Source organism: Clavelina lepadiformis, chromosome 2, assembly GCF_947623445.1.
Source record: "Clavelina lepadiformis chromosome 2, kaClaLepa1.1, whole genome shotgun sequence".
NCBI classification, from domain to species: Eukaryota; Metazoa; Chordata; class Ascidiacea; order Aplousobranchia; family Clavelinidae; genus Clavelina; species Clavelina lepadiformis.
Window position 1 is genome coordinate 15,646,138 of NC_135241.1, and position 25,842 is coordinate 15,671,979.

The window sequence follows — 25,842 nt, forward strand, 5'->3', positions numbered from 1 at the left end:
TTTATGCTAAGTAAAGGTATGTGATTTGTAGAGTTCCCTTGGAATTGCACCCACATGATATTTACATCCATACTTAACTCAACAAAGTTTGATTACAATTTTTTTTTATAGTAAGTAAAATGTGAACTTTGTAAAACTCAGCAAAAAATTTTCAAGGTCTACTAATTGATCAACAGATAATAATTGCCATTATGCTGATTAATTGACATATTTCACAGACTACAGTGAAATTCACTGTTTATCCAGTTCCAGTCATCGGTTTATAGAACAAACTACTTAGGCTTAGGTTTACAAAATCTCTGCTTATAGGAGCAGCTTGACAAGAGGCAAAACGCGTTTGGCACGTCATAAAAACATTAAGGGACTGCTTTTTCACAACTTCAAAACATGATGGCGCTGTAGGCCATGAAGCCAAATTAAAGTCATCCAGTAATGAAATTAACCCAATTCCTTTTTCCCCAACACTGACTAGGCAATCAAAGCTTTTGCCAATACTACAATAAAAATGCTCTGATATCGAAACTGGTGTAACTTACTTTTTACACACCCACTACTAGTTATCAGTTAAATTGCTTACCAGAGCAACTTTAACAATTACTGATGGTATGTACCACATACACACAAATGTCAACTTAAGGCCTAGTTCAACTGGCAAGAAAGGACTACAAACAAGCACTGTAAATGAATGGAACCTGTTTATAATATACCCAAATTTTAGCACAAGAAAATTCGAAGTGTTCACTGTCAACACGTTTCACATTTTTTACGGCTGTGAGTAATACAGTGGCTAGCCTGCATGATATAATTTGTTGGAATCTGACATTTTGCAGAATGTGAGAAATTAACAACCTTCTATGTACAGGTGACACAAATATACCTAGAGATTAGAGTTGTTCACAACATTCAACATGTACAGATATCAGTGTGCGATAGCACTTGGAAAACTGATGAAAGAAAAACCTAGAAATAGCCAGTTGCACTGCCACCTTAACCAAATAAATACATGCGTAAAAGGACATTTTATGACAAGAGTCTTGGTCAATGTTTTTCATACAAGCACACTCTTGTGTTGCACGCAACATATCCGAACTAAGACAATAGCTCGTACCTATGTTTGCTATAGAACTAGCAACCATTGAATAGACTAGCTGGGAAAATTCATTCAAATAAGGGATTATTATAGACAATTCGGCAACAAATGATTATGGGAAGTAACAAGAAAATGAAAATTTAATATCCGCCACAATTGGCGCATTATAAAAAACACACAATCTCACTATATTAATATAGAAAAGGCGCACTTGAAATCGTGTGTGTATGGAAAGAATAGAAATAGATCAATTTCACAGATTTTTTACTTTATATGTAGTTGCAGGGCTCGATACAACCAGCTTATTTGAAATACACATGCCGCTAACATAAGCAGTCGAAGTACAAAAAGACAACAAAACACAGTCATTACTACAAAAGAGTGTGCTAACAGGTTTTCTTACAAAATTACACTGTTGTCACCGACAAATGCCACTATGTACAATTGTAAATGCACAATTAAACAAGATGGTAGGTGTGGTGTAGGAATATCACATTGTATTCAAACGACAACAGCAAACTGAGAATTAGATAGACAAGTACCCAAATCAGGCAGGTAAGTTCCATTTTTGCGAATTAGTTGCCCCAATATGGGCCAGTTGTGTTGCCAAATGGTCCTTTGTTTGCTGCCTTTCCCATTTGATTGGAAGCCTAAAACATTGAAAACTGGTAAGTATTGTGACCACATGATTTATATCAAAGCAATCGTAAAGAGTTCGAAAAAATATTCAGAAAAGAGAGAGAAATCATCCACTGCAATATTTTCTCTAAGGATTCGGATATATTAGTTCTGCTCCACAGATAAAGTTGCAACATTTTCACCGCTCTTGTTACATACACGTCATACTTGCGATCGCTGTGATCCAACACTTTGACCAACATCACCGTGCTGAGGCAAATGAAGATGGATTTGAGACGGCTGGTGAGTTGGGAGCATTGTCATAAACGGCGCCTGTGTGTATGGACTCATTCCTGGCCCAGCACCTGCTGTTCCAGCTGCTCCAGTATTAGCCGCAGCCATAGCTGCAGTCAGCGTCTAGAAAATAACATATTAATGAACAAACACAATTTCAATAATTGCTGAAGTAGTAAGGTCTACTTGTACCTGAAGATTAAATGCTGGAGGTGGGGTGTTGGTGTGATGGTGAAAAGCTGCCTGTTGTTTATCATATGCAGGCTGCAAAAGTATTGCATTTATGGTAAATTTTATTGAGGATGTCATGTTGGTTACTTGTAGCAGATAACTTTGTAATTAGTAACGTTCATCAATGAAGCAGGAACAAAAAAAGAACGTAATTAATAATTACCATATGACTTTTCGTGTAGCCCTGTCCTTGCAAATCGTGCAGGTTACTTGCTGAAGAAACACTGATTGACGCTGGAAAATGAAACATTGTTTGAGTATTAACCTAACCGATACCATGTCTGTTACATGCTGGAGGGGAAGGACGAGGATATCAACACATTACAAACCTGTTGAGTAAGCATTACCAAATCCACTACCCGGTTGCTGAAATGCTGTTGTGGCATTCACCTGATGTTTTGCATTTGGAACCTACAATTGTTTAAAGCAAGTTTTAAATCTTGATAACAAAAAAGAATAATGATACAGTGCAAATTGTTGGACTCAGATACAGTACCAGAACAGCCAAAATCATGAAAATCATAATTACCGCAGTTGCAGCAGCAAACATCGGCGGATATTGGAAGGCGTTATAGTACAGGCCACTATATCCAGGATAAGCTGGTGCCGCAGTAGGCAGGTTCACATATGGTTGTGCCTGATGTGTGCCAGTTTGAGAAACTGAAGCAAAGCATGGAAATAATTATACTTTTTCTGCCCTTGCTCGCATTGATGATGAATTTGGATAGAATAGGTATGTGTGTTTTAAAGCATGCCGTTTAGTGGTAAAAGAGTCAGGCACAGAAAGTTATTCTACACTGATATCACAACATACTGAACAGGTACAAGACATAAAAGGGCTACTAACATGTCAAACCATGTTCAATTTACAAATGTTCATCAGAAGACTATTGCGACATCACTGCACAGTCAGGAGAGCGAAAGTCTTAAATATCATCACTTGAACAATTGCATTGACAAGCAGAGCCGATTTTTTCAAATAAAATAGTCTAATGTTTGTGGAATTCACGAATAGCACAAACCTTTCATTTGAGCACTGTGTTGACCGGTTGCTACAGGTTGTTGCGCGATACCAGAGCCAGCAGAACCAATTATTCCGATGACTGATGTAGGACTGGTTGGTTCACCACGGCTAAATTTTCTTCAAACCCATTGTATAGTTTTAGGTTTTCAATTTAATCATACAATGCTTAAAAAGTGTTTTGCATAAGTATGACCAAAATACACAAATATACGAAAGGTAAAGAAGGATCTACAACTGAGCTTACCCTTGACTGGCTGTATTTGAGGATGATTCTCGATTTAATGTATTATTGTTTGCAGATTGACTTCCTGTGCTATACATGTCGTAGTAGTTTGGCTGTGATATAGCATCAGTAATCACTTGTACTTTTAATACACAGCTATAATTACAAGTAACAGTTTATGATTTTGATTGTCAAAACTAATACTATTAATTTACCAATTGATGCACTCGAGATTGCATGGCCATCAGGGAATCAGGATAGCCAAACAATGCCTCTGGCTGAAGAATAAAATTAAAATAGGTTTAATATGTTAATTGGGGATATAAATTATATTCAAAGATTCATTTGTCATGTAATTGCAGTTGTTGCATATCCCTTCAGGTTGTATCATCCAGTCAAATAGCCTTAGTTTACTAAGCCAACATTACATCATTTACCACCTGTTATATAGCTCGTATTACTAAAGTCATACACTTACAGTGTATGCAGTCATTAAACCTGGGCCCATAGGAATTCCATACTGATTAGGTAAAATAGGTGGTACTCCAAGGGTAAGGTTTGGAGGTCCAGCTTTTGAAGTTGAGCTAACCTGTGTCGAAGCTTTTGTTGAACCTGGAAAATGATGAAATTATTCCATTATGAAAACAATGAAGAAAAAAATCACTGTAGCTGGAAGATGTTATCTTTAAAAAGGTACTTGCACCCAATTGAGCGTCATTAAAAACATGAAAGATAAAAGAAGTTAGACAACATACTTGTGCTAGCCATGGGTAACATCGAACTCCCTAAGCCTGAACCAATGGAGTTAGGAACAGATGATGATGTTTGTTGATGATTGTGATGCAAGGAGGAGGATAGGCCGGATGAAGTGTAGAGATCACTACTTGAAAGATGTTTTCCTGGAGAAGCTGCTATTGGTGTGGAAGAAGGCTGGGATGGGCCAGATGAGGCCATGCTGTAAGAATTACCAAATATTTCACAAAAAAGCTTTTCTTAAAACAGGATTCCTTTCGAGTTATTTCAATTTTGCTTACGTACTTGTAACCAATATTCATTGAGCCATAACCTCCATTTCCACCTGTCATAGAAGACGACGAACCCAGGATACTAATAGGAGCAGAAGCAGAAGACGTTTGTAATTTTGTTGGCGTGCTTCCAACATGTGGAGTAATATGAGATTGTGCTAGACCACTTGTAAGGGAAGACATAGCAGATGACGATGATCCAGACTTAAACAAAAAATATTGGTTAGAGGTTGTGTGATAAAACAAGTTACGTTTTTAAAAACTAACTACTACTTACATCTTTCGAAGGAGTACCAGGAATATGGGGCATGGGAGAAGCCTGCAAACTTCCTGACATATTGGACGTTGTCACTGGTGACCTTAAACTCCGGCCTACAAGATAAGATTTTGCCAATAACAATGAACAACTATGGCTGTTTTTTTTTATATATATATCAAAAAAATCTAAACAAGACGATCGTTTCAGGGTAACATTTGCTGATCTTCAATTGTGCGACGCTGTTTACTACAAGCAACATATTTTTCTTGTCACTTGCCCTGTAGTGCATCACTTTGTTGATAGAAAACAAAAATATGTATTTATCTTGCACTTGTGCAGTTGTTAAAGCATCTATAAAACTGCATATTTTGTAATAATAATGCAGATGCCACTGACTGAACAATTGCTCTACTATTCCTCAAAAGTGTGAAAAATAGCTACAAATTGTCTATTGGAGAAAGTGAAAATCTACCTGCAGAGTTTGAGAGATCGGATACCATTTGCTGTTGCTGTTGCTGCTGTGACTGCTGACTCAATGAAGTAGACGTATAATATAAATGAGATTGATTTCCCATTTTGCTAAAATGTAAGGGAGTATAATATCGTGTAAGATATAATAAAAGACTTGTTACTGAAACACTCCAATGGTCTTTCTGGATAAATTGAACGCATACCTCTGTGTCTGCTCCATCGTGGATTCATGGGGTAAACCACCTAATGAAATGTTACCACCGGCAACCATGCGACTAGATGCAAAAGAACCTCCTGATGATGAAAGATCACCAGGCGGACCATTGCTGCCACTTAAACCACCAACTGAAGTAGTGGAAGACGACAGGGACTTTGGATGAGCAATCCCAGGAGGTCCACGCAAAGGTTCGTTTTGTTTCATGCCTAGAAGACGACATTTATGCATGATTGCATGCAATTACTATTTATAATATCACAATTTTCGATTATGCTATGGTGTTTGAATAAATAAACCAAAGTCAATGGGAAAGTTTTCATGTTAATTTAAGTAAAACAAATCAGAGTATCCGTTATTTTGTACTCAATACACAAAATAGGACAATACAAAGTAAACATGACTATTTAATTTGATATATTACGCCCCTACTTTCTAAATATCTCTGGGAACCATGAAGTGAAACTGAGGTAGACGTGCTTGGTGTCTGTAAACTGGTGTCAGCCAGACTTGTCCTGATCTGTGAAAATAGTACAATTAGCAGCAATAGTCATTGAAAAAAATGTGAAAGAACATTATCATATAACTGACTAGCTCACTTCAGTCAACATATAAAAAGAAATATATTATACCTGTTGACTTTGACTTGCCAATTGCGAAGAAAAGATTGAAGACTCTTCTAAATTACCAGAGGACATGTTGCTAACCACAGACGATTGGGATGATATTATACTGCAAAACATCAATACAACGAGTATATCATCAATCATGATCTGTCACTATCATCTATTAGTTTTAATAGAAAAATTTCATATTAAGCAGTGTACACATCACAAAAGGTGAAAAAATCAGTCTTCTATAAAACGGAAAACATTTTGACTTTACTTGTTATTGAAGAGGCGATTTTGAATTCCTGGTACACCAGGTGTTGAAATTGGTCCATTGGTTGTACCAAAATCATTAGCAGCAGTTGATGACGTGTTATCATCTACACCAAATTGTAGATCAAAGTTAGAAAGTTCATGATAACTTCCACCACAGGCACCAGGCATTTCAACAGCAGAAGCAGGTATCTGAAAATCAAAGCACAAATCAAGATTTTGAGGTGCAACATCGTGACTTGTTATTGTTATTTGACTACTACTGTTCGATCCAGCAATATACACTAGACCAAGGTTCCTCAAACCATAGATCGTGACCCCGTTTGGGGTCGAAAACTGTAATTTTGGGTTTGTGAAACAAATTCAATTCTTATAAATTGAATTGCTTTCGTTAATTATTTATTCAATTTACTGTTTCCATTACGCGGTTCTTTTATTACTGTAGGCTACTGTTACTGTGGTGGATTGTGTGCGTTTGTATGATATTTCCGAAGACAAAAATACCATTTGAGATTTGTAATTGGACGTTTATTGTTTTAGTATCATTAACGTATAGGCTACCCATAAAGGGGTCGCATAGAAATTTCTTTTCTAAAATGGGGTTGCAGAAGTAAAAAGTTTGAGAAGCCCTGCACTAGACAACCGCTGGTGGTGAAAAATAACAAATAAAATGAATGCAATGCTCAATAGCAAATTTTACCTTTGAGGAAAGAGGTTTTCTGCGTTGTTGCTTTGGTTGCCGAACAACTTGAGGTGCACCAAATGACAATGTGCTATGGCTAAGTGCATCAGCTTGAGATAAACTAGTTGATCCAGTTTGTGTTTCTGATTGATCCAACGACTCAGCTTTTATGGGAGGTAAGCCAAGCTGTAGTAAACCACACAAAAAATTTGAAATTCTCTTCGTTTTTATTCTCAAGTTTGTGAACACGAGAGTTATTCAAGTATTAGTTATTCACGGTGAAAGCTTGTTAACTTGACTTCGTTTAATTCAAAATTTCAGACAACTGAAAGCATCCTAAATGGTGCTGGTAAACCACCAATTAAAATGCATGTAAATAATTGCTGAACTAAGCGGAAAAAAAACAGTTGGACCAACAAGGAGACTCCAGAAAGGTTACGGTACTTTATGACAACTTAGTAAGCTAGCGGATCCGTGGGTGAGGTTACCAGGCACAAACTGCTAAAGCAGTTGAAGGTAGGCCTACGTTTAATGCCATTGTCACACTGCAATCCTCAGTTCAAAAAAAAATTAAGAAAAATGCGCTTCAATTTATTTCTACAATTGCATTTATTATGACCCAGTAACAATTTTATGGAATTTGCCGCTAATTTTAAGTAACTCGAAACTTTGGTTTACTTGAAGCAATTTAATTGGTACTTTCAACTTCAAAATAACAAGCTTCCAATGCAATTAAATGGTAACATTAAATGATTTTGGTAGTTTGCAGCCCTTTATGTACGTTACACATTTACTTACGGAAGCTTTTACTGCTTCAGTGGCTTCTCTAGCCTGTGTTTGAGAAAAGTTGTCATAGGCTGAAGTCGTTGGTGGAATACCTTGTGAATCGTTCTACAGAGTAACAAACAAACAGACAAGTTTTCAATAATAAACAAGTAAACACTGAATAAATAAAAATATTTAATAAACTTCACTAAGTTTTACTCAGCCAAGGAATCATTATTCTACAAAACTTCACATTTCAGGTTTGCGAAAGTATTAAGTAACATTTAAAATGGGAGTTAAAGTTGTGTAAAAGGTAAAGAAATTATTGTATGTAAAAGTTATGAACAAGTAATAGGCTGCAAGCTGTGTTGATGATGACAGGCTATCAGATGAGTGCTAATTATACTTGCTAAGTGCTAATTGCACCCATCTCACCTGCTTTAAAGATGTGAATGCGGACTTTGTCAAGCCTGGTATTTGGTCAAGCATACTGTTGGAAGTGGCTACTTCTGCAGATTTGAACTGTTCCCCAAATGATCCTAGAAGCGATGATGAATTTCCTTCACTGCTATCAGCCATTAACTTTCCATTGTACTGTGAGTAGGACCTGTACAAAATCAAAATGCAAGAACTCATAGTAATAGACATACACATTAAATTTCTAGCAGGAAAATTGTTTCCAGCTTTTTGTTTAAAATTTAAGTTCTCCATCCTTTGCAAAACATATCAACTATTAAGCCTCAAAGGAATTCTATTTACAAACAACTAAAGCTGGAAGTAATTAAAATTATTTACATATTTATGTAACTGCGAATTACGATTAAGCAAGTCTTTTATAAAGACTTTTCAACTGTGTCTAATCGAAGAAGCACAGGTTATCAAGCTAATATATGTAAGATCAATGTTTACTAATATTGCCGTGTCAAGCATTGTGCTTAAAATGAGGGAAACACACAAGGACATCTTTCAGCCTAAAACACTGGCACAAGGGTGTAATGCGAAGAGAACTTTCTTTGAAACGTCATAAATGAAACATAAAATTGCGTCAAAATTATATGACATCACTGTTATCACGGAACTCAAATCCTTAATTATGTCCAGCTCTACAGACAGCCAATTACTCTTAACGAACAGTACAATAGCATTAAAATTAAGATACGTACGTTTCAGATCCATGGGAGCTATAATGTCCTACGGCAGTGGAATTATTTGCAGATGAGCTGCTAACCTGTCTTTCAAATGGACCAAAAAGTCGTGAAGACTGGGATTCCAAGTCATTAACAGCTTTCGTGTCACTGAATAGCGAGTTCGACTGCGTAAAAAAAAAAGGTTTCAAACACTATTCCAATTATGTGATTACATCAACTTCTATTAGGTAGGATAACCTAACCTGCCCTTGTTGCTGCAATTGTTGAATAACTGATGTTGTATGCTGGTTCGAGCCATTAAATGGCAATGCTCCTTGTCCTAATGCACCACTGTTTATTTGTTGCGTATACACATTACCACCATCTATATAAAATTAAGCATAAAACTTGCTTGTCCAAATAAACTGAAAATTTATAAAAATTTACTAACCATACAATTCATGCCTAGCAATTCTGCATAGTCAGTTGAAAATGACAGGACAAAACTTACCGGGGTGATTTTTTTTAAACAGAGCGCCAAGATCAATTCTTTCACCCATTTGTGGTGCTGTGGTGGAATTTTGAATGCGATTTTGCTGAGAAGCCAGGGGGCTAGTCAAAGATGAAGTTGAAATTTGGGTGTTTTGGGATTGAAACACCTTTGTTTCTGCCAGCTATTGCAAGATAAACCAGAGATAATAGCATGTCAAAAGTTGAAAGTGAAAAATCAATCAAAATTGAAAAAAAAATCATTGAAACGGTGTTATATCCACTTTTCGGTTAAGAACAATGTGACGAGTGCTGCAAGATAGTAACAACAATTTACACCAGCAACTTAAATCAAAGCCATTATTCAAAATTTTGTAAAAGAAATGAAAGATCTTGTTCCAAGAAAAAAGGTCATATGTAACACAATACAACAGATATAGATTTCTAGGGTTAAAGTAGTAAAAAACTTGGCTTACGTCATCATTCCAGCTGCCTGTACCCCAGGGTTCAGTAAAAGAATCTTTTACCTTATCTTTGTTCTTCTGTGCATCATCATTTGACCATGTTCCCACCTTTGCAGTACAAATAACAGAATGAAAGACTTTACATGTGAATTATTTTTATCACCACAACATGTCTGTTTTCTTAACAATTCAAGAACAACCTCCAGGTTTCCCCAATCTTCATCCTCAGTTGCCCACAACTTGGATGGGTCCGTTTGATCTGTGTTGCTTGTTGTGAAATTTCCAAACTTGTCATCAAAATTATTCTGGTCTTTGCCACTTTTTTCATCATAATTTTGATTAAATCTCCTGAGAGTTAATAAAAGATTCCCATGAAAAATTAATAGGATTTTGTTCATGAAATTGGGATGATACCGTTAAAACTAATAAAAAGCTTACTAACAATATGCATGGTGGCTCCATAGAGTATTTATTTTTATATATATTTTTAGTGCTCACTTTTCGACCTTTTCAAAATTTTAGTTTATTTAGTACCAATTTTCAATATTTATTTTTTACACAGTTTGCCTAAGTTATGTTTTTTTAACTTCGCAGCGATTCCATTTATATAAAATACCCTGAAATTGATGATGCCACTTCCTGGCGAAATATATTTTTCCGTATTAAATCTTACTAACTGACCAATCCAGTATTTATTCGTACTTATTATAATACTTTCATTTATAATATGCAATAAGATAATTTCAATTATATGTTTCAATGAGCTTGAGCTGAGTTTTGAACGCTTGTTTCTACTAGTACTACTACATTTGGTATGTGATTACAACACCCATCTATCCTAGCAATCTTAATCCCTTTATACAACTGAAATGATTGCAGAGTTCTCTTTGCATTGGCAATATACAAACACACTGCTCACGGGAATCGACGTTGTCCTCGTCCGGGTTGGCGACCTCTCGAAGATCCTCCTCGACCTCTTCCCCTTCTTCCCCCTCGTTGACGTTCTCGGCTTTCTAATCCACCCCTGCTGTCTTCATCATTGCGTCTATCATTGTCATTACTTTTTCCTACAGTTTTGATTTACATAGTTTAAAAAGTTTAAATAGCAAATATTCTACAACAAAAAGATCTCTTAGAAAAATTAACATCATATCTATTACAAATTCTATATTGAAAAGGCCTGTCTTTTCAAAAAAGCATTATGTGTCCAGGTAAAACATTTCATCACCATATGTTTTAGGTGCATATATTATTGCTTTGTGAGCATGAACACTTCCAGCCAGTAGGCAGAATTGACCATGTTATGCAATTATAGAAACACTTTGCTTTTTGGAATGGAATTACACGTACATGAAATTAAACGGAAACCCATCTTTTGGTGAGGAAACAAATATTCTAAATGGTATTAAATACAGGGGTTCCAATTGTCACAATGTTTAAACCAATAAATAAATACCTCGGTTACGAGGTTTGCCCCGGCCTCTGCCCTTGGAAGTGCTACGTTCCCAGTTGCCAATAGCCGGCAATGTATCATCTTTAATTTCATCATCAAATGTATCCACGCTTTTAACTGAAGTGTGTGTCTGTTTGTTTTTTTTCTTTCCTGCTGTTTCCCACTCACTTTGCTGAAAAAGAAAAATGCAAAATTTTCAGTTGCTGAAATAGCAAGAGTCTCAAAAGTCACAGCACTGGTAGTACCATCTAACTTTATTGCCAACAAGTAATTAAATTCTCTAATTAAATAGTCATCTACTTTTTTAAACGTATATTTAAGGTCACAATTATAGCGATGTAAAATGTCTTTACCACACTAATACTCTTAATCGAAATGAAATGCACTATACACAAACCTTCTGTTTGACAAAAAATCTTGACTGCAATGAAACATGTTATCCAAACTAGCTATTTGACAACACTAGAAAAGAAAATACCTGATCGACAGATCCATTTTCTATAATAAGTTCAATTGCTCTGTTTGTGTCATTGTTTGCATCATAGAGTGCAGTCCGTGCATTGTCTTCAGTTGTTCCTGTGACTTCAATGATCTAAAAGCCCAAAATAAAGTCAGCATAATATATACATATATGTATCCAATCATAGAAACAAACTTACTGAAATAGCTCAACTTAAGGAATATGATGACTTGATGTAGTTTTTGTGTTTCAACCAACGTAGTAAAAACCTCACTTTGTTTACATAAATTAAACAACACACATACATACATACATAGGTAGCTGATGTCATAGGTGCTGCATCTAATATTTTGACTCGCATGAGCTAATCTCCAGAAGTTGCACTTCAATACAATTACTGAACAGTAGGGATGGGGAAAAATAAAATTATTTGGGACGCTTACGACAATGAATGCATTATACTGCCACGTGTATTGCATTATAAATTAATATAAATCATGTAGTGCATTACATGTAAGGCATGAACATGAATCTCAAGTCCATTTGATTCATTGTACGTAAAATCAAAGTGTATAACCCGAGTCCAGAAATACAATTTTATTAAAGTGAGAAAGTGTAATTGCAAGCTACTTTTCCCTCTCATCTACATCATGATTTTGGGCCTGTTCTGAGATATGCATGCAAGAAATTTTGCATTGATGCATTTTTTTACTATCATTTACTTTCATCACAGTCACATTTTTAACGTAAGAGCCATGTTCCCCCCAAAACAGACGTACAATAAGTTACCAACAAATAGGGACATGAAATAAGTCTAGTGTTCACATTAACCATCGATTATTTCATCATTTTGCAAAAAGAATATTGGCATAATCTTCAGAGTTCAGACCAACACTAATTTTGAAAATTACTAACTAGTGTACAAATAATGAAGTCTTAATGTCATATATTTTTTGAAACAAAGCTTGCCACATAAAATATTTGGCTGTTCAGAGAATATCCTTAACTTTTTTGAGTAGATGGCATCTAAGATCTTAAAAACTGACTGTCCCTGGAAAATGTTGGATTGAAACTTTGTGAAACCGTGGGACTGTTAACAATTGACATAAATACAGTTAATAACAGTTAATTCTTTGTGTGTCATCTCAAAACTGATAATGCAGACATGCTGTATAATTTCTATCTAACATATCTTTTACAAAGTTTTGAATTTTTGTATCTCTGCCACTTCTGTTCCAAATTTTTATTCCTGTTGGCAAATTGATATAATTTTTTTCATTAATTACAATACACTACTGCCAAGACAGTCATTACTTTGTGTGGGCAACCCACAGGGAAAACCATTAAAAATGGCACCATCCAGACAGCCACCATGTGCCATTGTTTTGCAGTGGCACTGGATGCTCATTGTTCAAACATTAAATGAAGCAGCTGGTTATTGATGTGACAACAAAAACTGTAGCCACATCAGCAACTGGATGCCTAGTAGGCAAGTAAAGCGAAATTGGATGATCTTTCACTTTGACAAGGTGCGTTATGTGCTGCAAAAAACTGTGGCTCATCCTTTGCATCTCTAACTTGAGTGTCAAAGCACCAGATTGGAAAGTTTGCAAACTGCATTCTGGAAAATTTTAAATTCATGCTCTATCTATTTTATGCAGTATCTTGCTTTTGAACTTTGATGCACGATTTTACATTTGTTCAAAAAGGGCAAACTTTCCAATTTGGCAAAATGCATGCAATACAAGCTTCCATACTAATATTATACATATCATACCTTTGCAACATTATCGTGCATCTCAGTATCCTCATCTCTTTCATTGGGATTGATGATTTGAGCTAGTCGTACATCTTCTGCACTCGCCTAAAATGAAAAGAAAGATTACATTAACTTTGTATTATTTCAATACACTTCAATGATTACCCTACAAGCTTTTTAGAAATGTGCCAAGCACAAATTTATTCAGTTTGTGCGAAACTGATTTTTTATGCTGTCATATTTCGGGAACCCAAAAACTTAAATATAAACTTATAGGGAGTTTTACAATGTCTGTTTCATAAACAATGGCCAGTTAAATAAGAAAATTGAAATGTTAATTATACCTATATCGTACAAATATTGGTAGACATGGCACAAAGTATAATAAGAAAAAGAACATTGTTAAGTCTGATAATTATTACACAAACAGGTGACGGCCTCGCTTTTTGATGTTTAATTAGACAAATTCCACAATGGAAAACCCAATAAACAATGAACACTTTTTAATTCTGTTTGTAGCTGAAGCGTGTTAACATCAGTATATAATAGAAAAGGCGGAGTATATGGTAGCTTGCCAAAAGATAACTTACTTTTAAATTAGGTTTTCAAGTTAATTCTTAGAGTGCTACCATGTATTCTGTTTTTTGTGTTTGTCTATGCCACAGAAAACATTGGCAGGGCTTGAAACAAGTATTCTTATAGTAACACAAGCCCATAGGCGACTAACTTTCTAAATTCCAGGGCGGGTTATTTACATAAATTGTGGATTTGCATCTGTATTTAATTTGAAATAGTTGTATCACCTATTTTTCAAATGTAGCATACATATGGTTTTTATCACAAATCTAAAATTCCTGTATATACTCAAGTAATATTCTAATATGCTAATATTCTCTGAGTTATGTTTGGGTTTGCCCTGGCACATTAGCTTTATAAACATTAGATTGAAATGTAAAAATAAAATGATAATCATCTCACGTGTGACTGCTTCTGACTGCTGTTAGATTTATCTCTGCGATGTGTTCGATTTGTAGTAACCATTGACATGGTTTATTTATATACACATATATACACCTCTGTTAAATGCTGCAAATAAAAAATTTCATCAGAAGTTAAGCAAATTTCACGCAAATAACAGCAAATAACAGCGGCCAAATTTGATGTGTGCAGAAAACAATAACCTATACATAGGTGCAGGTAGACTGATTTCATCTCAGTTGGTGTGCAATAACACCTTAAACGCAGTTAACTAGCGTATGCGAGAGAGTTTTTTGAGTGTGTGCATAGGATGGCAAAAAAGTGATATATGCACTTCATAATATGCTTTCCACTTCTGTATTCCTGTAGTGCAGGCTGTGCCTTTCAAAAAAACATCTTTTTTGTGGTTTTTGAAGCTGGGTAGGAGCATCATATATGATATATATAGAAGAACTTCTGAGCCACCTATATCGTCGGTTCATGTATCAAATCAAGGAACAGTAGAGGGGTGAAGTAATTACCACCCACCCACGAAAATTTGCAATATGTAGCTACTTAGATCAACATTTTAATCCTACTGGCAGACGCAATTTACAGAATATTTGGAAGTCAGGAATTGCAGAACAACATGCCAACATTTTAGTCATAGCAAAGTAGGCATAAAGAGAAACAACATAAATAAAACAAAAACTGAAAAAAAAGAATTCTAACTTTTTAATTTCTAACTTCACTGTTTCACGAAAAAACACTTGTTTGAAGCTATGTTTCACAAGTTTCTTGCTAACTTAGATCTTATATGACATAGTAATCGAAGCCTTTCCTAACTTTAACTTTTAATTTAAATCTAACTTTGAAGAAATAAACCCGTAATAGCTAAAATCAACTCTTATCCATTATCCTAATTTAGACTAACTGCATATCTTTAATGAGCTGCATGACTAACTTACGGTGAAATAGTCACTTTCTTTATGAAATATGTTGTTAGTTTATTCTGCAATCTTTGTAATTATTGATCAGATGTCTGGCCTTATGCATGGCATTATGTAAATTAATACAAGTTTTACATGAACTGGAACAAAATGCATTTAACTTTTTAAAATATATAATTATTTAATATATAATTACTATTTTCACAAGATCACCAAAATTTGCTTTTATAACTTATAAAACAGACATTTTACCAGCGCAATGCCTTATTTATTTTATTTCAAAATTTATACGGATCAATGTAAAAATTTAAAATCTTTAAAAAAACCTCGGTATTTTACCATCTTCCGCATGCATGCATATTGTGGATTTGTTTTACCTGACACTCAGTCCAGCGTAACCGGCGTAACCGGATGTAACTAAATTGTGTCTATTTTAATGAACTAGTAGCTAAACATAAGTGGTCAAAAAACTACAGAGAAAGGAGCTCCACAAAAAGTTTTAGAAACATAAAGGAGGAATTATGAGCAATTGTGTGAAAAAAGGCTCTCTAGCTTGTTTTTTTAACGTAAGATATCACAGTTTTGCCGGATTGGACTGGGTTGAATACTAAAATTTCATTTTAGGCTTAAAAATCAGGTTTTTCTGAGGATGGTGAATTTGATGCAATGGAATTTGAAGTTTTGAACGTAGAGATTTGAAATTTGGTATACAGTTAGAAGAATCGTGTTTACTACCTGCAAAGACTCGAATAATGAAAGTAGTAGAAGCCCAGTATTAAAAGGCAAAGGTCATTGGCTCTGCCCTGCTTATCTGTTCCACTGCTACAGACAAGTTATAACTGTCAAAAGATAAAACTATACAGAATTTCATTGCACTAGCAATCTTTGTATGTGTATTTCTCGACAGATTTTGTGACACGATTTTAAGTCCGAGCTACAAATAGGCGGTAGCTAGCTTAATTACCATTTACAAACAACCCAAACACTGGACGTTGACCACGCTAGCCTATAGGCTAAACCTGCAACAAACAAGAACACAAAAAAATTCAAGTAGCCCAACATCTGCGCAACTGGAATTATGACATAATTATCGTATAGACGTATCGCATCGTATAACTGTCACAAGAGATAAGACAACGCCGTCACAAGATTGCAACACCGCACTTAGTCCAAGCTGTATAAGTTGAAGTTATGGAATCACGTTTCGTTGTGGGGATCAGTTTGTCTATCGATTGTCTATTGCGTCACCTATCGAAAAAAATTCAATCACGTGATGGCTAAAACAATGTTTACCGCTGTGGGCAAGAGCATTGTAGTGTAAATTCTTTAAAAGAGTGATAAAATTTAAATCACGACCATATTATCAAAAAAAATCCACAGAAATCGGTTTTTGCAAATACTCGTAAGAATGGACTGTTATAAAAAACTACTTTCATATCTATTTTATTTTGTAGTAATACAGTGTTAGATAATATCAAGGGTGTACAAGTACAGCTGTTTGTAACATTAGTGTTAACACAACGTTTTTGTTTCAAGTTCTTTCTTAAAGTCTACAACTGTTTTTAATGGCCCTGAGCGGCATATGTTTTCATAATACCCTTTTAACTTAATTGGTTCTGTCCTTCAATGGGTCCACAAAAGTTATGATGAAAACTCCCAGTGGCGCCTTTTTGTACTGAAAGTTGACCACTTCTCAACAATATTCTTCAGGCGGAGACTACGGTATTTTACTCATGAATCGCGCTGACCTCATTCTTTTTTAGCAAAGAAAAATGTAAATCTAGTAAGCTTTGACCATGATTGTAAAACGCACGGCTGAATAACATTTACTATTTTTGATGACGTATACTGACGAGACAACACACTGCGTTCAGATCAACGAAGAATGCTCAACTTTGCAAAACCGGGCACAATACGGTGGCACAAAAATAAAAACTTCACCAGCAAATTAGAACCAAAGACTTTTTTATGCTATTCACAAATATAACAATGGAGTAATGCAAGTACTCACATACAAAACAAATGTACAGTAGCATGGCGCTAAAAAGTAATTACAAAAAACGTAATTTTTTTACTATTTCTTGCATAAAGTTGCACAAAATATGCATTTATCCGTTATTACACAAACATACCTCTCTGTATGAGAAGCTAACCTACAAAGTATTAAAACAATTCAATTTTCAAACATTCAATTTTCCTAACAGAGATTTACAGCAGAAAGATTTAAGGAATAAAGCAGGACATCTTGTTACATTCGACAAACGTCAGTTAAACTAATGTTGCTATTAAAACAAACACCATATATATTTTTTCATCCTTACCCGATGCCTGGAAAATTCCACAGCAAATTTATGAAAACAATTTCAGGAAAGAAAAATTCAAACTATTGCAAATTAAACCAAAACAATTTGCACATTTAACAAATGTGAATCAAAGTAAAACACAAGTCATGATACACAAATATCAACACCAACTATACAAATGGTGGAAATTTTCATTTGCAATTACATAGTTTAATTGAAGTCAGAATCAACAGCCCATCCCATTGATATATGGGCAGTGGTTTCTCCGCAGCTTCTCTTGAATCGACCAGGATCCGCGGCGTTGCATATTTTAGCGTATACGCCTTTAGTTTCGGGCACTGACAAATTTTATATGTTATTCACTGCCATGTGCAAAGAAACTTAAGTCAAATGAAAATGATCTATTTGTCAGTGGTAGCAAGTTATAATTGGAAATAGTATAACAAATAATAATAGTTGTGGTGAATCAATCACAATATAAATACAGTAATCTGCCAGTTAAGGACTAGGGTTGGGACTTTGGCCGATCTTCGCTATTAGCTGGCACCATAGTCACTAATTGCCAAGTCACGCTGTAAATCACAGGCAAAACCACCACTTATGTTTAAGAAGCATCATGTTTTGTATTAGAAATATATGTCAAGCTAGACTGCAAAGTGTATCACTCTGGGGAAACAATGGTATGATGTAAAGCAAAGATGATTTTTCAAACTTTTATGTCTACTTAGCCTGTTTTCATGTTTACAACTAACAAATTGCTGCCAAGGTTGAACGCATGATTTTTGAATTTTCTTTACTTTTCCCAAACCTATCTGGGATGAAGGCTTTATAACAAAGTGCGTACTAAAGCAGGAGATCACGGTATTGAAAATAACTCAAAGAAAATTAATCAATTCAGTCACAATGCTCACTTCAGTAGAAGTTCAATGGCTGCATTTACATTGCCATTAGTTCTTGTGAGTGCTTGTATATTTGCTTCGCGATTGATAAATCCCATTGCAGAAAGCTGCTCCAGTTGGGCCTGATAACGAGTTTCTGGTGGCTCCTTTTGGAAATTAAATTCAACTCAATTGAATTCACAGTTTTCGAAATAGATTTCAGGATAAGTAAATTATTTCTACTGAGCGTAAATATTATTCCCATATACTGTATATATTTTTAAATTGTCGGCAAAAGTAATTTCTAATAATTACAATTTTTTGGGCCATAGCATATTGGTACAATAGCAAGCAATTTGTATAGCAGTTTGTATTCAGTAAACAAACTATAACCACTAAAACGGATGTTTTTCAAATTTCTTATAAATAATTTTGAAAATCTTACTTGTGGCCTGGATGCACCACCAGTTGCTAAAGTTTGCATCATTTGGCTGAGAAGGGCTTGATGAGTTGCAGAAGAAGTGGTTGTTGAAGTTGAGGTAGGAGCAGTAGTAGTACTACTGGAGCCTGTGGTGGATGAAGTGGTGGTTGTAGACGATAAATTCGTTCCGAATGTATTTCCAAGTCTAGATTATCAAACAGTTAATCAAAAATTTGGTTTTATAATATCGATATCCACCAATGACACTAACTGAGTGGGTTAAAAAGCTAGGCAAAGGGAATATTGCAACAAGACTGCAAACTTCCAGACTCAACCAACTCGCAGTTTATCAAACACCCACTTAATCAAGATTATAAACAGATAATAAAATAGAATGCCAAACACTGGAATATAAATCAGTTATACCCTCTTTTGCTGCTTTAAAAGCTGCTCTTAAAACGCCAGGTCAAAATGACCGACCAATAAAATGTTCATTATTATAAAATTGGTAAACACTAGGATGATCATGATTTAAACTATAACTACCTTGAACAATTAAGTGTGTCAATTGTTGCATATAGCAAAAAAGCTTCAATTGAATTATATTTGGTCAGAAACCATTGTTGAAGTAAAATGGCTTTAAATACCATTTGTTGCACATTATTACTGAGGCCTGGCAGATGTTACATGAATTTCTTGTTCTGTTAGGGCATGTTGAGGCTGCGCCTCTATTTCACGACCGAATCTTTTTATCCAAAAAAATTTGATTTCATTATACAGCAATCAGCAGCACTTTTTATGATAGTGACCCGGGAATTGTCCAAGTACCTCGGCTCTTCAATAAGGTATGAGTTGTGTTATTTGTGTAAACTTTCAGCTAGTAATCTTAGACTGGCAAATAACTTTGAACAAATTCTAACTATTGATCAGCAATGATCAATAACATTTTAAAATATTAAAAAAGGATAACTTCTTCTTCAGAGTATGTTTTGGTTTTATGAACAGCACCAGATTTTGTTTTATGATAGATTCCAGAAAAAAGATATTTTTTCAGCTCGTATATGCATAAAGTTTGATATTACCTTTACTGATATTACCATAATTTCTCTGTATAACAGCTAAGTAAAAGCTCCTGCTGTTCTTTCTTAATAACAAGACTGCTCGCAAACTAGTGTTAATTCTGAATATAGTAGTGACTTATCCCAGAGTAAATTAGACCAATATTTTACATCATATCCATTATTAAAAAAGTAAGTTAAGATTACACACAACGTAGCATCATTTCACTACAGGTGAAACATTGCATTAGGGCAGGATAAAATTATCAGTATTTACCATGACAACACAGAAATTGGTATAATCTACAGAAATTCATGTTGCAAGTAAAAACAATGTACAATATGTTACTTTTTACAAAGCTTATAACTATTTACGGCAATCGTACACTTACGCAGGAAATAATCCAGGTGCTTCCCTTTGCAATGTTTGCATGCTAGTTTGAATTTGAGTGAGTGCTTCCATTGCCCTTGGGTTGGTAAAAACTGTCTGCATTTCAGGTCTCTGCATTTGCTGTAACATGGCTGGCATCATCTCTCGCATTTGTGGGTTATCAGCAAACATGGGGTTTTGTGAAAAAATCTAGCACAAAATATAATTTTTGTGGTATTTCAATTTTTTGGATACTTTAAAAATGGTGTCGAATGTTGATGTATGTGACAAAAAACACACTCTTACTAACCTGGTTTGCAAGGTCAGGATTTTCACTCATACTTCGCATCATATTTTGCATGTAGGGGGCATTCATCATATTTTGCATCATACTTGGGTTTTCTGTTATCTGCTGCATTAAATTTTGCATGGCCGGGGTGTTGAACATGGCTGTATACAAAATTTAGCCTCGTTATACTTAGCTAGTTTAATATATTTTTGGCCTAAAGGCCAAAGTTGCAAAAGTAATTAAATTCTAAAATTTGGCCAAAAAATAAAAAGCAGTGATCAAGAAAACTATAAATAATTTGATTGCTGAATCATAGTTATAGTGCAAGTATACAAATATATATATCCACATACATCCTGCAGCAGGGGTTCCCGTAGATGAGCTATTAGCAGTACTAGTTGTTGTTGTTGCTGCTGAAGATTGTGCAGTTGTTCTAGAAGCATTTCTACCTCCAGAACTCCATGGATTTGGCAATGGTTCCGTGTTCTCAATTGTTTGAGTTGTTGCTGTAGCTGATAGTAAAAAATACACCTCAAAAGCATATACATGGACAACAGGACAAGTGTAATACTTTATCGCAGACAAAAAGTTTCTATAATTGATTTTGGTTAAAAATTGAAAAGCAGCATTTCTCTGCCATATTTTCTGAACAGTTATATTTGACTGTTGAGACAGTTCTGACAAAATGAATATGAAAATTCAAAGCATATATATGATAATATTATTTAGAATGGTGTATTTTACGCAAATACTATACTGGTAAGGACAGTAAGCCTACCTATAGAATATACAGTAACATTCCTTTATAATAATTTTGTTTCAACCAAACTCCAACATAAATTCAACAGCAAATAAATAAAAGCACATACAATGAAAAGTCGATATATGTATCTGATGTGTTATTAAATAGATTGATGTAAAGAGTATTGTTTACCATCACTTGAGTTTGAACCGTCTCCCACCAATGCAGAAAATGGATTTTGCCCAAATTGGTCTTGAGCAGCATTAAGCATTGGCTCTTGGATATCAGTGTACATCCTCCTCAATGCATTGTATCCACCTGGTATACTTTCCAAATTGCTCATTGCTCTAAAACAATAAATGTTTAATTGCCTTGGAAGAAATTATTGAACAAAAAAAATAAAAAGGTATAATTATTTATTTAAACCTGTCTTGGTTTCGCATCATTTCTTGTAGCATTGCTGGATTTCTAGCCAATTCCATTGTTTGTCGCATTAGCTGGGGATTGTTCAGCATGTGAGTTATTTCAGGATTTCGCTGCAACAAAAAAGTACAAATATAGAATTATAAATTGCAGTGGAATAGAATGTAAATAAGGCTGTGCAAATAGTTAAGTGGTAAACCTATAGGTAACAGCAGATTTTTATTGCAATGAACAACAAATATAGATACCCCACCTCCATAAGTTGTTGCATTTGTGGATTATTCACCATCATCTGCTGCAAAATCTCAGGGTTGGACATCATGTTTTGCACAAATGGGTTTTCCATTATTTGTTGTAGTGCCTGAAATTTGTTACTAGTTTGTAAAATTGTAAAAGCTCTGTTGGCAACACAGCAGAAAATATAACTATTTCAGAAAGTTATTTCTTTTCTTAAATTACCACATACTTGAGGATTAGACATGAGCTCTCTTTGCATTTGCTGTTGCATCTCCATCATATTTCCTGAGCCAAAAGATCCAAGTCCAGAGCCCAGGCCAGAAAACAAGTCTATAAAATATGAAGAAAGTCAGACATCCACATGTATGTTAGTCAATTATACCCTAAAAATTCTTAGTGTTGAAATAGGCCAAGCAAGTCATGAACAGTGAGAATTTTGGTTCTGCCAAAATGACAAGTTTAAAAAACAGTAAAAGAAAGAGAAAGTTAAACACTAAAATTTAAAGCTACAACTAAGACATGGTATCGAAATGTTTATCTTTGGACTGAAGAAAAGTGTTCACATGATTCACAACTTGGGTATGATTCCTCACTGCCACTGGAGTCCTGGTTATTGATCATGTTTTAGTGTCTTTTGCAACAAATGTATTTTTTATTTGTTTTTTGAGTATATTTATGGCTGTGTCTGAGTTTGAAACTGTTCAACAGGACCACTGCACAGAAGCAAGTGTCGTAAATGCCTTCTTTAAGGGAACTGTAGCGCCACTGAGTAATAACCTGGCTGTTTCAATTACTGTGGCTCACATTCTAACCAATGACCTATACAAACAAGATGAGATTGTCCATTACCAAATGGATTTGCAGCAGGTTGTGGATTAGTTTGTTGTTGTTGCTGCTGCTGCCGTTGATCACCAGAGCTAGAGGTCTGGGTTGTGCTTGAATTTGCGCCAGTGCTTGCCTGAGTATTCTTGGGCAAAGATTTGATGACCAGGTGCATAGTGTGTCCATCTTTTATTTGATGATGATTTAGGCTTTCAGAATCCTTCAGAATTTTGCCAGAGAATATTATGACCAGCTGTTCAACTGTTGATTTGAACTTTTCAGACACTTTCACTTTTAACTGGAGAAAAACAAGCGATGATTTTAAACAAGATAATCATGTCGTGCAATAATATACAATGATATGAATATCATGATCTGCCTTTATCAATAAAAATTTTATAATTCTGCCAATACAATGGAAAAACTTTGTAAACACATTTGTGACCATTATTAGTTTAAGAATTATACACATTTTCTACAAACACTTGACAATAATGCAGTATATATTTCAAACAATCCCATACGTCTTTAATGAGAATTCCACTTGGTACTGAGAACTCCACCTTGTCCTTTGGAGTCTTTACAAAGATAGTTATCAAATCAGAACCACTCTCTGTGGTGGCAACTTTGTCACTCATTGTGAAATAATGAAGAGATTATACTAAATCTAATGAATATAACTATGAGCTAGATCGAAAAGTATGGCAGTTAATGACAAATAGTTCAGGCGCCATAATTCTTTATTTTACCGTGGTATAAATTTACATCTGAACTTGCCTTGTTCATTTATTACAAATTGAAATGACAGAGTCCAGTGCCAGATATTTCAACATAGAAATGAAATACAGTAGTTAAATTGGTTTGGTAAAATTTGGTTAATTCAAAACCTCTAATGGCAAATTAGGTGAACTGCCGAAATATGCAATCCGAAATATGTAATAACACAAGAACATGCACACAATTAAAATGACTTCGTCCATTTCACATACAGTATTTAAAACCATATACACTCATTTACACAACCAAAATCCAGGTGTCGAACCAGTACAGAAACTTAAAACGGTTTGAGTGAATGTATTTTGGAAACCGAACCGAGACCAGAACCCAGAACTCAATATATTAAATTTTTATGAACTCAAACCATTGAAGATATCGAGGCAAAAACTCAAACCGGAATTGAATCTTTCTCGGCCGTAACCAATTCAAAGTGCAGTAACTTCATTGGAAGGTATGAGGGCAAGTCAAAAAGTTGTTCTTCACTGGTGCATTGTGCTAGTGGAGCGGCCATTTTTATCAACTGAAACCAACAGCTGTAGTAAAGACCGATCAAACAAGTAGATCAGCTGAACATGATCACATGACACAGCAGTCGGCACGCGAAAAAAGAGTTGCGCCAAAAAGAAAAGCGAGAGTGTGCTCTACAACAATGTGTGGAAAATTTTTGACTTGCTCTCGTAATTGAAAACGTTTCGTTAGTTGTACATAATACACTTAAATTTAAATCTCTTAACTAAGAACTACTCACACCTGATCTGATGATAGTCTTTGACATAACGAAGTGTTACTTGGGCAGTATAATTGAAGAGATTACAAAGTAAGCAGCTGATTAATGTTATTTAAACCAGAAGCAAACCATACATTAGTAGATTTGCTAAACCCGAAGCAAAGACGGAGTAAATGCGTGCATCCAATGCAAACCTGAACCAGAGTTGAACAGTTTTCCACTGTAGTTCTACTTCCGCATCAAAATGCGCTCATTACAAACTCACACAATTAAAATGCTGTTATCACTTGAGTTGTCTTACTTCATACATCACTTAATATGCTCTGACTTATGCACAATTCATCACTAAATGCCTAATTGGACTTATAAAAAAATTGTTAGGGATGAAAGAAAAGTGCCGAACTACTCGACCTGTCAAATTACACAAAGCTGAATTAGTATCTTTTATTTTGTTTCCTCCCCAAATGGTTTTCGCTAGTTGCGCTGCTGGTAGCAGGTAATGGTTAGTTTCAGTGTTAGAACGTCACAGAAAACAGTACATGTAATGGTCAAGCAAGGGGGATCTATAAGATTTTAATGGGGTGTTCCATTCGCCTGCAGTCTTGAAAATGAGAATTCCCTAAGAAATGGAAACTTTGCCAAATTTATTTTACTGCTGGTTTATTTGCTTCCATATCACCATTTATGGCATATTGGTTAATTAACTAAAAATATTTGAACTTTTATTTAGAAAGCTAAATCATTCTTAGCCTAGATCAGGGATGTCCAACCTGCGGCCCGCCTGAGATTTTTGTGCGGCCCGCTAGTCATTTTCACTCCAAAAGTATGTACTTTATGCACCCATTTTTCTTGAAATTTAATAGGTTCTGCGGCCCATTGAATTATTTCAAGTGACAATGCGGCCCACTATAATAAAAGGTTGGACATCCCTGGCCTAGATCATTCCACTGTTTGCTTTCCCTGTTAAATTACCTAAAGTATTAAAATCAACCTGTTAAAATACCACTATGCATTGTGTTTAATGTTTTTCCTAAAAAATATTTTCTATAGCGAAATCACCATGCAATGTGTAGAAGCCAACATGGGTCACTGACACGCTTGTGCGGGAAATTTTTAACTGCATTGCTGCCAGGCATTGTTGAAAGTACCAGCTTGGTTTCAATTGATGCTTAACCCATATGCGGCTTTTTCAACAGGAGAAAAAATTGTGCAATTGGCAGAGAGAAAGGCGAGAAACAGGTAGAGGAGAAAAATGTTTGCTTCATTTCACAAAAACCTTTTAGAAAATGTGTTGTGTTGCCAGCAAAATAAACCTTTAAGCAGTACATGCAAAAACTATTTTAACTGCCGAGGGTGGTG

General features: G+C 35.1%; 2 protein-coding genes across 3 annotated transcripts; both read right to left on the reverse strand.

The window, feature by feature from the left end:
- Positions 1-682: 682 nt before the first annotated feature.
- LOC143445296 (uncharacterized) lies at positions 683-14,617 on the reverse strand. 2 transcript variants are annotated; one of them, XM_076944303.1, is made up of 31 exons: positions 14,508-14,617; positions 13,548-13,634; positions 11,789-11,902; positions 11,314-11,482; positions 10,777-10,924; positions 10,058-10,205; positions 9,870-9,965; positions 9,416-9,578; positions 9,168-9,289; positions 8,941-9,089; positions 8,213-8,384; positions 7,811-7,903; positions 7,031-7,198; positions 6,335-6,522; positions 6,082-6,181; positions 5,882-5,969; positions 5,439-5,658; positions 5,237-5,343; positions 4,783-4,877; positions 4,519-4,709; positions 4,236-4,435; positions 3,959-4,092; positions 3,696-3,758; positions 3,502-3,593; positions 3,256-3,374; positions 2,763-2,893; positions 2,563-2,644; positions 2,397-2,467; positions 2,195-2,266; positions 1,937-2,125; positions 683-1,740 (listed from the first exon to the last, which is right to left on the reverse strand). In XM_076944303.1, exons 1-31 carry the CDS (start codon positions 14,574-14,576, stop codon positions 1,666-1,668), a joined length of 3,915 nt encoding a protein of 1,304 aa, XP_076800418.1. In that variant the 5' UTR covers positions 14,577-14,617; the 3' UTR covers positions 683-1,665. The 2 variants fall into 2 exon arrangements, with proteins under 2 accessions (XP_076800418.1, XP_076800419.1); XM_076944304.1 differs by having other exon boundaries at positions 1,928-2,125.
- Positions 14,618-17,246: 2,629 nt separating this feature from the next.
- On the reverse strand, positions 17,247-25,239 carry LOC143445653 (ubiquilin-1-like). The gene is made up of 12 exons (XM_076944907.1): positions 23,504-25,239; positions 23,007-23,277; positions 22,387-22,487; positions 22,174-22,281; positions 21,924-22,033; positions 21,690-21,844; positions 21,109-21,267; positions 20,777-20,916; positions 20,489-20,676; positions 19,063-19,243; positions 18,651-18,784; positions 17,247-18,077 (listed from the first exon to the last, which is right to left on the reverse strand). Exons 1-12 carry the CDS (start codon positions 23,615-23,617, stop codon positions 18,065-18,067), a joined length of 1,674 nt encoding a protein of 557 aa, XP_076801022.1. The 5' UTR covers positions 23,618-25,239; the 3' UTR covers positions 17,247-18,064.
- Positions 25,240-25,842: the final 603 nt, after the last annotated feature.

Bases quoted from the DNA above. Each gene is read 5' to 3' on its own strand.
- LOC143445296 (XM_076944303.1), bottom strand. From the start codon at position 14,576: ATGTCAATGGTTACTACAAATCGAACACATCGCAGAGATAAATCTAAC. The intron at 5,344-5,438 runs GTATGCGTTCAA...CTTACATTTTAG, and splicing joins ACGATGGAGCAGACACAGAG to CAAAATGGGAAATCAATCTC. The intron at 4,878-5,236 runs GTAGATTTTCAC...CTTATCTTGTAG, and splicing joins CGATCTCTCAAACTCTGCAG to GCCGGAGTTTAAGGTCACCA.
- LOC143445653 (XM_076944907.1), bottom strand. From the start codon at position 23,617: ATGAGTGACAAAGTTGCCACCACAGAGAGTGGTTCTGATTTGATAACT. The intron at 23,278-23,503 runs GTATGGGATTGT...GTTTTTCTCCAG, and splicing joins GTGGAATTCTCATTAAAGAC to TTAAAAGTGAAAGTGTCTGA. The intron at 22,282-22,386 runs GTATGTGGTAAT...AACAAATTTCAG, and splicing joins AGCTCATGTCTAATCCTCAA to GCACTACAACAAATAATGGA.